At 38.5% G+C, this 14,267-nt stretch overlaps 2 protein-coding genes across 3 annotated transcripts in view; one reads left to right on the forward strand and one right to left on the reverse strand.

The window, feature by feature from the left end:
- LOC140348610 (UPF0606 protein KIAA1549L-like) overlaps positions 1-8,844 on the forward strand; it is a 77,375-nt gene extending 68,531 nt beyond the window's left edge. For both annotated transcript variants that reach the window (XM_072434594.1, XM_072434595.1), the window contains 9 exons: positions 155-279; positions 1,031-1,239; positions 2,095-2,227; positions 3,966-4,201; positions 4,531-4,684; positions 4,924-5,018; positions 6,933-7,087; positions 7,192-7,346; positions 7,442-8,844. In XM_072434594.1, coding sequence (XP_072290695.1) covers positions 155-279; positions 1,031-1,239; positions 2,095-2,227; positions 3,966-4,201; positions 4,531-4,684; positions 4,924-5,018; positions 6,933-7,087; positions 7,192-7,346; positions 7,442-7,474 — 1,295 coding nt within the window. In that variant the 3' untranslated portion in view covers positions 7,475-8,844. The remainder of the gene's footprint in view (positions 1-154; positions 280-1,030; positions 1,240-2,094; positions 2,228-3,965; positions 4,202-4,530; positions 4,685-4,923; positions 5,019-6,932; positions 7,088-7,191; positions 7,347-7,441) is intronic.
- Positions 8,845-10,175: 1,331 nt separating this feature from the next.
- Positions 10,176-13,668, reverse strand: ska1 (spindle and kinetochore associated complex subunit 1). The gene is made up of 7 exons (XM_072435246.1): positions 13,600-13,668; positions 13,301-13,386; positions 13,098-13,213; positions 12,204-12,298; positions 11,910-12,044; positions 10,420-10,589; positions 10,176-10,344 (listed from the first exon to the last, which is right to left on the reverse strand). Exons 2-7 carry the CDS (start codon positions 13,380-13,382, stop codon positions 10,196-10,198), a joined length of 747 nt encoding a protein of 248 aa, XP_072291347.1. The 5' UTR covers positions 13,383-13,386; positions 13,600-13,668; the 3' UTR covers positions 10,176-10,195.
- Between the last annotated feature and the right edge of the window lie 599 nt (positions 13,669-14,267).

Below are 14,267 nucleotides of genomic sequence, written 5' to 3' on the forward strand. Positions count from 1 at the left end.
AGTAATATAGGCCCTTGCCCAGCTCAAATTATGACTCAATCAATTGTTCATTGTTCACAAACTTTAATGGGTCTGCACTGTTTTATTCACTACTTCATATTGCCCTTTGTATTTTGAACTGTCCTTACATTTGTATTCTTGCTTCTTCTTTTAGACCCTTATGACGATCATTCCAGTTCTCTTCGTCTCATCACCATCAAGCCCATGACTGCTCAGCCCACCTACTCCTATCCCACATCATCGTCCCACAGCCAGGACTCAGTGCTACCAAATGGAGATGTAAGTCTAGATACACACACTTGACAAGTTAAAACCACATCATTTCAAGTTACACACTGGTCAATAGAAAACCCACTTTAAGTCACTTCTTTACCCTTTATATTTGATTTAACTAAAACATATTTGAGTGACCCGGAGCATCTGGCACACACTGGTATTTTGAGGAGCAAGTTAAATAACACTGGACAGACTCTATTGAGATTTAATAGATAAATCCTGACTTGAACAGAGACTCCGGCTTTGAGTTAGTCTGTGTTTTACATGTTTTTATGTCTTGGTTGAGCCCCTGGTGGGAAAGAGCACAGTTAATGATGAATTAGCTTTCACTTTCCTGCTGCACATCAGAGAGCAAAAAAGGTACTTTACCACAGGGCTAAAAAGATCTGTGAAGTGAGGTATTAAGAAAATCAGAATCACTGTTATCTACTCATTTTTATCTTCTGCAAGCACATAATGTACTTTTAATTGCATGACATGGAACGGGGGAATTACCAGATGGTTTTACTGTGAGCTTCTCGTTTATGACACTATTGTGCATAAATGTTACTACAAATTTTTCTTTTTTGTAGAATCTGCCCAACATTTTCTTAATGTCATTGCCCCAACTCTCAGAAATATTATCAGATATAATTATAATTGTACACTGTATATTTTATAATTATTTATTTTAATATTTATGATTTAACATAAAAAGAACAGTCAATGTTATGTAAAAAAAAAAAAATGAATTACCAATGTTTTATAACTGAAGGTAAACCACAGTGGGCTGAAGCCGAAGTCTGACATTGAGCACTACAGAAACAAACTGCGGCAGAAGCCGAGGAGAAAGGGCTACGGCGAGTTCTCCTTGTCTGAGAGCGGCAGCCATGGCTACAGCCGACGCCAGTACAGCTGCAACGGACTGAAGGAGCCCATGACGGCAGAGGAGAAGAGGGCCTCGTTCGCCGGCTGCCACAAGAGGTCTGAGCATTTTTATTTTGTGCTTTGATATTTAAACTGAGTATTTCGTTCACATTTTCATGTCAATGGAACAACAAAAAACTATTGTAACAACATCTAACAACTTAAAACCCAATTAAATATGCTGTGCCAAGAGAAAATGTGCAATGCATCAAGTGCATTAAACGTGGGACACGTGCTGCCCGGTGGTCCAATGGTTAAGGCACAGCACACATATGCCAGGCCCGACTCCGATAATCTCTCTCATCCCCAATAAATAAAGCCTTTGGGCCAAAAAAATTAAAAATAAATAAACATTGGAGAAAGTGTTGCCTGGTATTGAACAATGCTTTTTATTTTTTGGTTGTTAATAATCAATAATAGTGAAAGGTTTCTTTTAAATGCATTTTCACTCATAGTCTGAGATGCTGCTGTATGGGCTAGAACAGAGTTGCTTAGCAACACACAGAGAGACACTGTGCAAATGATTATGCCTTTATTCTTATGAAAAAAAAAAACACTTTCAAATTACTAAATTATTGTTATGGGGTTATGGCTATGGACCTGACTATATGGTCAAACTCAAAATGGAAGTTTTTATTTATTTATAGGAGATCTTCTACTGAAAGTGTTTTTCAGACTTCCTATAAGTGATCTGTTCTTCTGTATCTACATTTGTATCTACCTGCGTTGCACCAATGAAATTTCCCCATGTGGGACAATAAAGGAATATCTTATCTTATCTTATCTTAAATACTATATTTACTATAGTTTATAAAGATAGCAATTTAGGAATTACTGTTCCATTGGTTTTGAACAAAAATATTTCATATTCACAAACCTAATCATCTAATGTCTGTTAATGGTGTCTGCTAGGTACTCTCACCCGCGGGAGCCCACGTACTGGAGCAGGCAGTCGCTGAGCAGCCCCAGCCCTGTGGAGACTGAGATGGACCTGCTTGTGCTCAGAGAGAGGTCCAGGAGAGGCATACGCAATAACGGCTATGATGTAAGTCTGGGATACATTCCACATTGTTTTTATTACTTTTGAAAATTGGTAATCTTCAGTTCTGCTCATATCCAACACTACAAACTCAAACAAATGTAAACAAACTGTTCCCTTGTTCATGTCATGTTGATCCTGATGTGTGTGTGGCAAAGTAATCCATACAAGCTTTAACACCATTCAATGGGATAATCCTCTGTCTGTGCCTGGTTTCATCCTTTCTTCTTATACCTTATACCTTCCTTCACTTTCTGATATGTTGAGGTTATACCTCAAGCTTTTACCGATGACCTTAAGCTGAACCTGAAGGGAGCTCCTCAAAACCATAAAAAGAAGAAATATTAAAGTTTGAGTAATTACTGAGGCAGCCACAGAATGAGAAGCAATGGAAGCTGAGAAGAAAGGGAGAAAAAAGAAAGTGCTCAATGTGTGTGAAATCTCTCCTGCGCCACAGTCACAGCATCTGCCTCCACGCTGAATGTTAATGATTCAGATGGGAGGCTGGATGGGGCCTAATGGTCCTGTGTGTACCAAAATTACCGTAAATGGAAAAAACCTGCAATTAGGAAGGATTGTGCGTTTGTTTGTATATACCAGAAATACATAGTGACATTACCGTACACACATTCATATTTTTGACAAATAGCAACCAAGAGCTAAAAAATGATTAGCATTAAAAAGTGTGGTGACTGACTGGCCCCATTAAAATGTAATTTGTTTACACTCCACTTTAGACTTTTGATCATTAGGGACATTATTGTTATGTTTTTAATTAATTAACATGAAAAAAAAATAAGTTTCTGCAGAGAGCAGGGGGCACACACTGATACTGAGGGGGAAGGTTTGTGTTCTAGTTTAATGAAGCGTTAGATGACACAACCTCTGATGGTGGAAGAGCCGCTTTCCCCAGTGATTATCTTGGACTTTGCCATGAAACAATCCAAAGGCAAGTTCACAGATGCACATCGCATTACGACAAAGGTCTGCATTTTAGCAATATTCATTCTTTATTTTCCACAAAGCATTATTGAGATGCCAGTAAATTAGAAAGAGGTCATTATACTAAACATGAATAAACACCTGTAAAAAGTTTATTTCTGATTTTGTCCATTTAACTGGGTCCAGCAGGCAGTAACTGGACTTCACCCAAAACCCCTGGAACATCCATTTGAAAGTCAATAATGGATCGTTACCGTGCCAACGCATTCCTATTTCCTGCAGTCCATTAGAGTTGTGCTTATGCTGTCTATGCAGATGGATAATCATTGTTTTGTTTCAAATTAATATGCACACGACACAAGACCATTTACTGTCTGAGCCCTGGAGTGTTTATCAATGAACTGATAAAAAAAAAAATATATATATATATATATATATATATATATATATATATATATATATATATATATATTTAGTTATATATTTCGTTTATTATATATATATATATATATATATATATATATATAATAAACTAAATAAAATAAACAATATACACGCATGCATGCGCACACACACACACTCACACACACACACACACACACAGACGCACGCACGCACACACACTGTTGAGTGTCATTATGCATTACCATTATATTTGCTCATAGGCTTTAAACTATTGTTATAGTTTGTATTGACAAATGTATGTACAAATATTTTGTATTTGTTTCATTCTACTGTAATCGAAAGTGAGTGATTTGGTTGCTGCACGGAGCTTGTATTTACGTCCCTGTCGGCCCTGTAGGGAGAGCCAGAACCGTTTGAGGAGACAAACATGGACCGCCTGATGAGTTCTCTGGGTTTCGGTGGAGTCTCCACTGGCACCGGCAGCCTGGGAGTCAAAGCTCACCGCGGCTCTGACTCCTCCACACTCAGCTCGCAGCCGTCCATTGACGAGGTCCGCACACAGATGCATATGTTGCTTGGCAACGCCTTCAGCCTTGCACCTCCGGACCGCGACCCACCCTCTCCTCCGACTAAGTACGTTTATGCACTCCTCAAAATATATTTCTCAGAATGTTCATGATTTCTGTTTTGTGCCGGAACTTGCCCTGAACTCAAATCCCACACACTCCCAAGTCTGCTCGAAGCATTTTGAAGTGCAGAGAAAACCAGAGGAAGTAACAACAGCCAAGTTCATATAGTTTTAAAATAAGAAAATAGTTTGAAACTAGATTAATAGAATCCAGGAATCTAGAGTTGATCCTCCATGTGGTTCATTTATAACTCCAGTTATGTTTTACAATTATGCTATTCTTTTGCATATGTTGTACTTTATGCTCTGAATTATGTTTTTATTTTTTCCACAGGCACCATCACCATGCCCACAGCGCGTACAACCCATCCCATGTAAGCCACTACAATGACGGGGTGACCAGTGCTCCTGGGACCATGAACCATCCATGTGGCCGACAGAGGAGCGTCCCCTATGAGGACATGCACCAATGCAGCCTCCCAAAACCGGTACTTTTCATCTTACCAAATAAATACCCTGGGTTCTTAATGGATCGACAGCTTTTGTTTGTAAAGACATTCTTTGGATTGCAGAAAAGACAACATTATGTCAAACATTATTATAAACACAAGTTGAGAATTTCCTTCACTTTGATTTATTGAGGTGTCTTTAAAAACATTTCAATTCATGCCGTTGTGAATCTTGATTTATGAATTAGTGACAGAGTTCATTCCACCACTTTCCTCAGGGTTTCCGGTTCACCCAGCTGCCTGACATGGGCATAGGATCTCCACCTCCTCCCCTGGTCCCTTCAAGACCTCCACCTGGGACCTCAATACGACGGTACAAAACATTCACACGTGACTTTTTGGCTTGCAATACTAGAAAAATGTTTACAAGTTGCAAATTACACTTTACAATTGGCTATATTGGCTTTGCTTTGTGTAACAATACATTTGTACTTTTTTTCTTAACCTCTGAGTTCAAATATTTTCACTGAAGCAAAACGCCATGACCCTCTTTAGTCTACTTCCTGTGCACTTTCTGTCAGGTTAGTGTGTTATGTAAAAAGATGAGACTCATAAAAAATGTATCCTACAAATACCAACACACGGCCTCCAAAATCGCTCCACGAAGCTGCTCAACCAATCAGACCCAGAGTTAGTTTACTGTACTATATCTATGTTTAAATGCTGAAGTTCATCGTTTTAAAGGCCCTGCTCTCTCTGGCTCATGTGTTTGACTGCATCATGACAACTGAGCTGCTCTTTCACTTGGATGCTGTGGACATGGATGGGTTGCTAGGCACTTTACACTGCACAGGTATTAGACTGATACAAGGGACAACACTGTCACCTAGTGGTCAAAAGCTCTCGCAAATAAGCCCAATAAACTCACCAGCAGCAGCTAACTTTGCTTTGATTCAACATTTATTTCAAGAGCAAATAAAACAATTAAAAGACTAATTACGAAGTTTATGTATTATGTATTTTGTATGTATGTATATTTTTACAACCATCACAATTTTGACAGTTTCTATTTCTTAATTTAATACATATATACATAAATAATGAAAGAAATGGTACAATGAACGCAGTCAGGTCTTTTAGGGTTGAGTCAAGGGCACGATGTGTTTACCATTGTGAAAACGAGCTTAGAAACCGGGAGAAATGAAATGGATACAGTTTTAGTTTGGATTAATCACATCAGTAAAACCATTAGTGTTGATAAAGCAGAAGTCATATTGTAGCTGATTGCAGCGTGTCAGTCAGCTCATCCTTCTCTATCTTTTGTAGAGGCTGAGGGAGGAACAGCAGACTGCTGTGCGCATTAGTATGCAAAGTGAGAGAGCAATGCATCTTGGTCCTGCTCTGACGCCCTGACACCATCCAGCTTCTCTGGGCTGTGAAGTCACTGATGCAGTGTGCCTTTTGGGCACAGCAAAGGATCAAAACAATGATGATTCTGATGACTTTTCATGTTCATGTCACTGTGAAAATTAAAATATGTCAGTTCACTGAGCAATAGTTCAGCCTCAAGCTAAAATGTGTAAGACATTTTGTAGTTGAAAAACCCTACAATTAAATTTGAGTGCAAAAGAAATGCAAGTTTCAAATAAGATGGTAATTTGTGGTGTAATGATTTAATTTGATTCTGAAAAATTACAAATATATTCAATAACTTGAAGACCTCCACTAAGGCTTTGGCACTCTTTAATGATGGTTGTTTTGACTTTAAGTAATACCCTACTTACCGGGTACTTACTTACTTACTTAATTACTTACTGACTTAATTACTTACTGACTTAATTACTCACTGACTTACTTGTTCCTCGCTGTCCCTGTTGGGACATAAGGCAACAAATATGTTTCACAAAACAGAATTTCACTGTCAATAGTATGTTGTAGATCTGTTAATGTTAAGTAGATTCACTCCAGTCCAGAGGCAAAAGTTAGTGGCTGTGGACAATGTTACTGTATAAACATGCTTTAATAAGTAAATAATTGTTGCAAACATTGTATTGTGTTAACTTTACTCTGACTTTTGTCTCATGATCAATGCCCAGTTTTGATTGGGTAGAGACTAAAATCATGACAATGGACAGAACATAAAAACATTAGATTAGTGGAGTCACGTGGAGCAGCAGTGACGGCACATTGTGCAGAGGCGGGGCCCCTGGGACAGAGGCGGGGCCCCTGGGGCTGTTCTGTCTGAACTGCCTGATGTTACGCCCCTGCTCTTGTCTGTGTTTTACAGTTCCACTCCTGACATGAGCCTCAAGCCCCGTGTGACTGAGCCCTCTGAGCTGCAGGCTCAACACAATGGCGCCCCCTACCTGCCATTGTCCAGAACCCCCTTCCCCGCTGTAACTGTTGATCAGTCTATAAGTACATACTCAGGTACAGCCACAGGTCAGTTACTATGGACACCTTCAAAAAACAACCTGAAATTTGCATATTATCTTAACACTCATTTGATACACTCTAAACCATGCGTACATCTGTGTTATTGACAGGAAACCCAATCACAGCGGTGTATGCTATATCAGCCAACCGGCCCGGATGCCTAAACTATTTTGTCATGTCCCCGCCATCATCGTACCGCAGCCCGTCCTGGATGTCTTACCCCCCTGAACCAGAGGACCTTCCCCGTCAGTGGAGCGACGCGCCTGTAAGACTCCTTTAGTATAATAGTACTGTAAATAATTGATTTATGTACATCTGCATGTATTGACTGTGAGTTATGTGCCTTTTGTGATTTTACAGCAGAACTCGCGACACCTCGAGACCATTTGCTGAAGTGTTGTAGCCTATACTCCCTGTCCCGACACCTTGGACCGCTTCTCTTTAGTGATGCAATCTTCAGCCGCCCTTTTGTCTGCTCCTGTATTTTCTCTCCTCCTGAGCCTGTGAGTCCCAACTCTGTGTAGACTTGGCAGGCCCCTCGTGCTACTGGACTGACCCGGCCACAAAGTCTAAAGCCTATCACAGATTATTATCTGCCCAGCACATGGCGGAATAAATCAGCCATTGGCCTATGGTCCACCTCTTCTCTGGGCCGGACCATTTGTATTTGGGACCACCACAGCCAGGATGTTGGACTCCAAACTGTGCTTTTTCTTATGTAGACCATCTACCGCTGGTTAATATGTGTATGGAAAAAATCCAGAAAAATAACAAAAAATCTTGTCTTGAACCGTCTCAACTTGATTTTTTGGATATATGTGTACTTTGTCTTTTACTTTTGTGCATTAATAATTATTAATTTTATTATGTAAAAAGACCTAGAAGTGTTTCTCTTTCACTTGTTATATTTTAAGGCAAAATGCAAAGAACCCGATGGCTTATAGTTGTCTGTGATTCCAATAGCATTTCTGTACTTCTTAAAAAAAAGACATTTCTTTCACTCAACAAAATTCATCATGGTGTAATCAATTGATTACTTTTTGTTTTTCAGATGCCAACAAGCTCAAAATTGGCTGGCTTTAAGAACTTTATTGTCCAGTGTGTAGAGTTAGACCAGTTTTACTATTAAAGCTAGAAACAAAAACACATTTAAATATTATTAATCAAAACCATTATTGACATGGTATTTTTTATTTACAAAATCATAACTGGGCATCATCTCTTTTTAGTTGTAGAAAAACACACTGGTGGCTTAGCTTTCAATTGATTTGTTTTAGTTTCTATAAACCCCTTCTACATTTGCCTTGAACTCTGTCTACTGTTTTAGTGCTGATGAACATTAGTCACTGGATTTTGGAAACGTTTTGAGATGTTGAGGCTTCCTGGGCCACAGTCTGTAATAATTTTATGTATTACTGTATATAACAGGAGATTTAGTGGAGAGCTTTATGCAAGTTTCTTGGGAGGGTGTGCAGGACATGTTACATTTGGGTCACACTTTATTTTACAGTTCACGTTGCTATAACAATATGTAGTAACATGTAACATGTTGTTACATTGTACTTTATGAGGTAGGTACATTGTATTTAGTATGATAAAGTGTTTCCTAAATTTGTTATTAACTTTTAGTTTGCACTTTGAAGAGGGTTGCTCTACATTACATCAAATGTGTACTTTTCAGGTCTCGACTGAACCAGCTTGTTTATAAGCAGCAAAGTGAGTGAATGAATAGTAATAAAGGCAAATAGTGTGGAGCACTGACAGAGTGAGGGTACTGCTGTGTTTTAACAGAGAACCTGAGGGGCTTCGTAAAGTCAGTTTAAAAAAAACATCTATATTTGCAGTCAAGTAAAGGGATATATGGCACAAAGGTTAATCTGACTGCCAATGCAGACATTATACAAATTAGTAAAGGTAATTATTACAAGAAAAGAATGTCCAAAACCAACTGCCCTCAATTTTTCTGAGGAGGAACAGTGGAGAACCTAGAGCACATTGTGTGATAATATCCTGAGAATGAGATATTAAATTAATATTTGACATCCAAGTATATTTTAAATGCAAACATAATTTGTGCCATGTAAAGCCAGACGAGAGCCCATTTAAGTATATGACTTTACTCAGAAGGAAATGTGTATAGAGAGTATATGATAATGATATTTTATGACCTGATCGGGACAGTGCAAAGATACTGGAATTATGTTTTAGTTTTTCCATTTATACAAGTGTTTTTTTTTTTCTTTTTCTAATTGAAAGCCTAAACTCTGTAATTATATTTAAGCCTGTAGATGGTGCCATAGACGCTATGGCAAGGACCCCTGGATTTACAGCCATGATATTCCACTTTCACTGAGCTGTGGGTCAATTCAGTTGCATTATTATGAACGTCACACAAACGTTACATTATTTTCAAGTTTTGTACAAGTTATATTATTCAATACAATTAGCTTAACGTTTTAAATGATACCAAGTCCGCTTATTTATTGGCTCAACCCAAACATTCACCATCATCCAGAATAACATTTTCTTTGTTTCCATTGTAAACTTCAAGACAGGGCTAGTGGGTGGGTTCTGTTTCTCAGAAGGTAATCGAGGAGATACTGAATGCGATGCTATAAATTAATGTGCAATTGCGTCTCCGGGGGATTATGGACAATTGCTTTTACTGATGACTGCTGATGGGATACGCCGTCAGATGTTGTCGTCTACGTTTGAGCCATGACGCTGTGATGTCACGGCGGCACTGATGATGTCACGTTGTAGTCACTTGAGCAATGACGGAGCACAGTGATGACAATACTGAATGCTTTTGGATGTAGTTATGCAGCAAACTTTTTGGTGAAACAATAAAGACAAATAAAAAGAATTGAAAGTGGTTTATTTGCGACTCTGCGGATGTTCAACAAGCCACATTATTTGAATAGAACACATGTAATTTAGATAAGAAGTATTAAGAAAAGGAACATTGTCACCAGTGAATCTAAACTGCACCACTGAACCAAGCACGCGTCTTTATTTCTCCGTCTCATTTAACCCACAACTGTTGCCTTTCTAAAGTTTTCAGTCATAAGCTGACAAGAATCAAATGTACAAATACATTTACACAAAAACATTTTATAACAGAACGTAGCGCGTAATACCACCACCTCGTAGCTCCTTGAGGCGTTGGCAGTGCCGCAGCATGTTCAAAATCCCTTGAAACCTTTTGTCGACCTTCGTCTCAGTAAATTCGCGTATGTCACCTTCAACAACGAAGAATTGACCTAGACATATTCAAAATAAATAGAGTTGGTTCAATTAAACGATGATTTGTACACCATTCTGTTGTTTCCTCATACCTTTTGTATCTTTGGTCTCCTGTTCCTTAAACCTCTGGTGTAACTTGCGTGAATGGTTGTTGAGCGCTTTCACAGGCTGATGCAGTATCTTGTATTTAGTGGACACAGACGCATTGATGCAAAGCACAGCAGCATTAAGTTGGTCATATGACACTCTCCCCTTCATATACCTGCAGGGAAAATACATTCATATCTATTATTTGAAAAATAACAGTGGAAACACATTATAAAGATGGTTCAAGAAAACACTCTTAATAGAAGAACTCTTATAAACAAAACAAAAAACTGATTAATAAAACTCCTTTCATATCTTAATAGGGAATGGAGGAAAAAATAAATACAATTAAAAGATAAAGATTAAAAATAATAAAATAAAGTAAAGTAAAAAAAAATAGCATAAGACTAAATAATACTAATATTAATGGTAAGTATAAGGCGCTAGTACAGCTGGCAGCCCGGTGTAAACGCTCTCTCTTCTTTCTCACACTTATTGTGCTTTATCTCCTATATTTTGTAAATATAGTTAGTATATTTTTTCTATTTTACTGTACGATAGGGACACGCGCTGGAATAGTTTTTTAATTCAACTGTTTTTGACTTTTTTCGGCTGGATTTGAGCGTTTTTCGTTGCGTTCGTTGTGTTGTTGTGACGTGAGCTAGCTCCGAGCGAGCCCACCAGCCCCCCTCCCCCCCGCGCCCTCCGGCCGCGCTAAAGTTCGGCGTGTCGTCGGTACACGTTTATGTACACGTTTATATGAAAGAGGAACTTCACGAACGATCGGGACACGCACTGGAATCGCTTTAAATTAACTTGTTTTGACTTTATTCGGCTGGATTGAGTGTTTTCGTCGTGTCGTTGCGATGTGTCTTGGCTCCGGCCTCGCCCCCCGGCTCCGGCCCCGCCCCCCGGCTCCGGTGCCGTACCGCGTTTCCACAAAGGAGGAACTCATGAAACTGCGGAGAACAGTCGTCTTACCCGGAGATCGTCACGTTATCCCGTCGCAATACTGACCTAACCTAATACTGATGTGCAATTCTGTCGTATGTGCAATTGCTGTTGGAATTCATGTGCAATTACTGTGAAATTCATGTGCAATCTATGTGCTGTCGTGACACATATTCATGTGCAATTACTGTCGGGATCACATGAAATGGTATTTATTTATTTGTCTATGGGAGTTTTTATTTATTTATAGGAGATCTTCTACTGAAAGTGTTTTTCAGACTTCCTATAAGTGATCTGTTCTTCTGTATCTACCTCTGTATCTACCTGCGTTGCACCAATGAAATTTCCCCATGTGGGACAATAAAGGAATATCTTATCTTAAGTAAACACTCTTATTTACATCAGTTGTATGCACATGAATATGGCCTTAATTGCTGTGAGTATGACAGTAATTGCACATGAATATGATGGTATTGCACATGAATATGATGGTATTGCACATGAATATGACGGTATTGCACATTGCACATGTTACAGTACTTACTGAGGAATGTTCTCATACTCCGGAATGGTGATGATCTCAATTTCCTTAATGTGCCCCTTGCAAACCTTTCTGAGCTTCTTCTGCCCTTGCTGGTTTTCTTCTGCGTTGGCGAGGGCCTTTGCTGGCTCACTTGCACTACAATTATAGAAGAAAATGATGTATTCAACTATGCATATGATCAGTTAACATAATACTAAGCTCATATATAACAGTTAAATTGACAGCGTCTGTAGCTCAATTGTACAGACTCAATGAATAGCTTCTGCATCATGAGTTACTAGTTCTGATACTCACTTTACTTGAATATTTTTCTTAGGCAAATGTTCTGGGATGTTGTCTCGAAGGTGTCGAAGATCCGCTAAATATTTTTGTGATGATTGTTCAAGTGTCTGAAAACACATGAAAACAAAGCAAAATAATAAAAACTGTGGTTTCCAATAGTAGTCTTCTGATTTTAGTTTTAAATTAGTATCTTTTCACCTCCCATACATGATTTATCTTTGAGTAGAAATGGCATTTGTAGAGATCGACTGATAAGATCATTTTTTTTTTCATGGCTGGTGCCAATACTGATTGTTTAGAAAGGTTCACATTTGCGCTGGTTTAGTCCTGGTTTGAGCCCACTTTAGTCCTGATGGTCGGTCAGTTTGGCCCAGTTCTAGTACTTGCATAGATCTAATCCAGGTTTAGTTCAGGGCTTGGTCCCTGTTAAGTCTTAATTTGTATATGGTCTGTGTGACACCCTTGGTTTGGACCTCTTCTGTTCAGTTTAGACCTCAACAAACGGATGGATTTGACTTTGTTTAGTTGTTCATATTTCTATGACCTACAGCACTATTTCTGACCGTGTGGAAATTTTGTGTACTAACTGAAACCAAGCTTATTTTTTATTTTGTTAGGAAACTCTTATTATTAATAATTGTTGTATGTTGCACCTTAATGCCGAAAAAAGTTTTTTGTTCATAGATAATGACAATAAACCTTTTCCTGATGCCGATTTCTCAGATATTTTATTCTTCTGCCAAATGTTAATGCTCCAGGACGTGTTTAAAAGGTGCACTGTGAAATGGATCCTGATTTGAAAACACAAATTAAAAATAAAATTGCAATAGCCTTATTAGGCCTACTTACAAAAAAATCAACAAGTATTATTCTTTTCAAAATGTGAGTTTTGTGCACGTGACTCACTTTCAGATGCTGCAGTTGGTCCCTCTGGCGGCTCACGTGCTTCTCAGACTCCTCCACAAGACCTTCGATGGCAAACAGCTCTTGACCAAGTTTTTTCATCTTATTCTGAGGCAAATCTACAAGAAAACAATCATTAGTATTACGAGTGAGTGTGGCTCTGTGAGCAAATAGTGTCTGTTGTGTAATAGTTAAGTATGAATTACCTACAACCGACAGATCCAGCAGGCGATGAACTGATGCTAGCCTGTCATGAATACTTTTGGACAAATCCTCCAACTCAGCCATGTTCCTGTAACACAAGAGTTTAAAACCAGATTGTTTTTAATAAAGCCGAACTCTTCAAACACAGTGAGCACTTGTGATGTAAAGCGCTAAATAGTGAAACAGCGGAGCCGAAAAGTCTAGCGTGGCCATTAAAACGAACTACACTTTAGATTAGATATCGCTTTAGCTAAACCCTTTGCGTGTTATGTACCATTGATCTATTAAATTATTTACTTACACAAAAGTCTTCTCCGCGATTAAACTAAAATGTCCCGGTTTTTATTTTTAAATCTAACTTGTTCCTCTTGCTTTAGACGTTAGTGTCCCTCTACCGCCGCCTGCTGTTCCGGAGAGTAAAGGTTACTTAAAAACAATATCGATCCCGTTTTTTATTTAAATGCGTCGCTTCTTGGTGTTACATCTAACTATAAATCCTACTTCAGGTGAAGAACTTTTCAAAACAACCTGAACCAACACAACCCTAACCCTAACACAGTGTGAACGCAATGGAGAAACTTAGATTAAACAAAACATGAAAAACACACTGGGTTCAGCAAATGATACATGTCAGTGATGATAAAGCCTGGTCTAAAAAAACATCTGCAATTGTATTTTACATGATTTATTTCAGTGCTTAGCATATTTGATCAAGGGAAATCTTGAGATAGGTTTTACTGGACAAATACTAGTTTATCCCACAATCGATTTTCATTTATCTACAGATACAGATATCTTACATAGACCTACTTTACCAGAAATTATACTCTTTTTTTTTTTTGAGCTCAAATGCAATTTTAAGGCTGGCAAGTAACATTTTCCCATCTAAACATGTCAGACATGCCTTAAATTAAAAGGCAGGTCTGACATTGGAAATCAAAATTAAAGGTTAATCTGACATTAACATTT

Source organism: Eucyclogobius newberryi, unplaced genomic scaffold (genome assembly GCF_026437365.1).
Source record: "Eucyclogobius newberryi isolate DKJ021-1_F unplaced genomic scaffold, fEucNew1.0.hap1 SCAF_7, whole genome shotgun sequence".
In the NCBI taxonomy this organism is placed as follows: domain Eukaryota; kingdom Metazoa; phylum Chordata; class Actinopteri; order Gobiiformes; family Gobiidae; genus Eucyclogobius; species Eucyclogobius newberryi.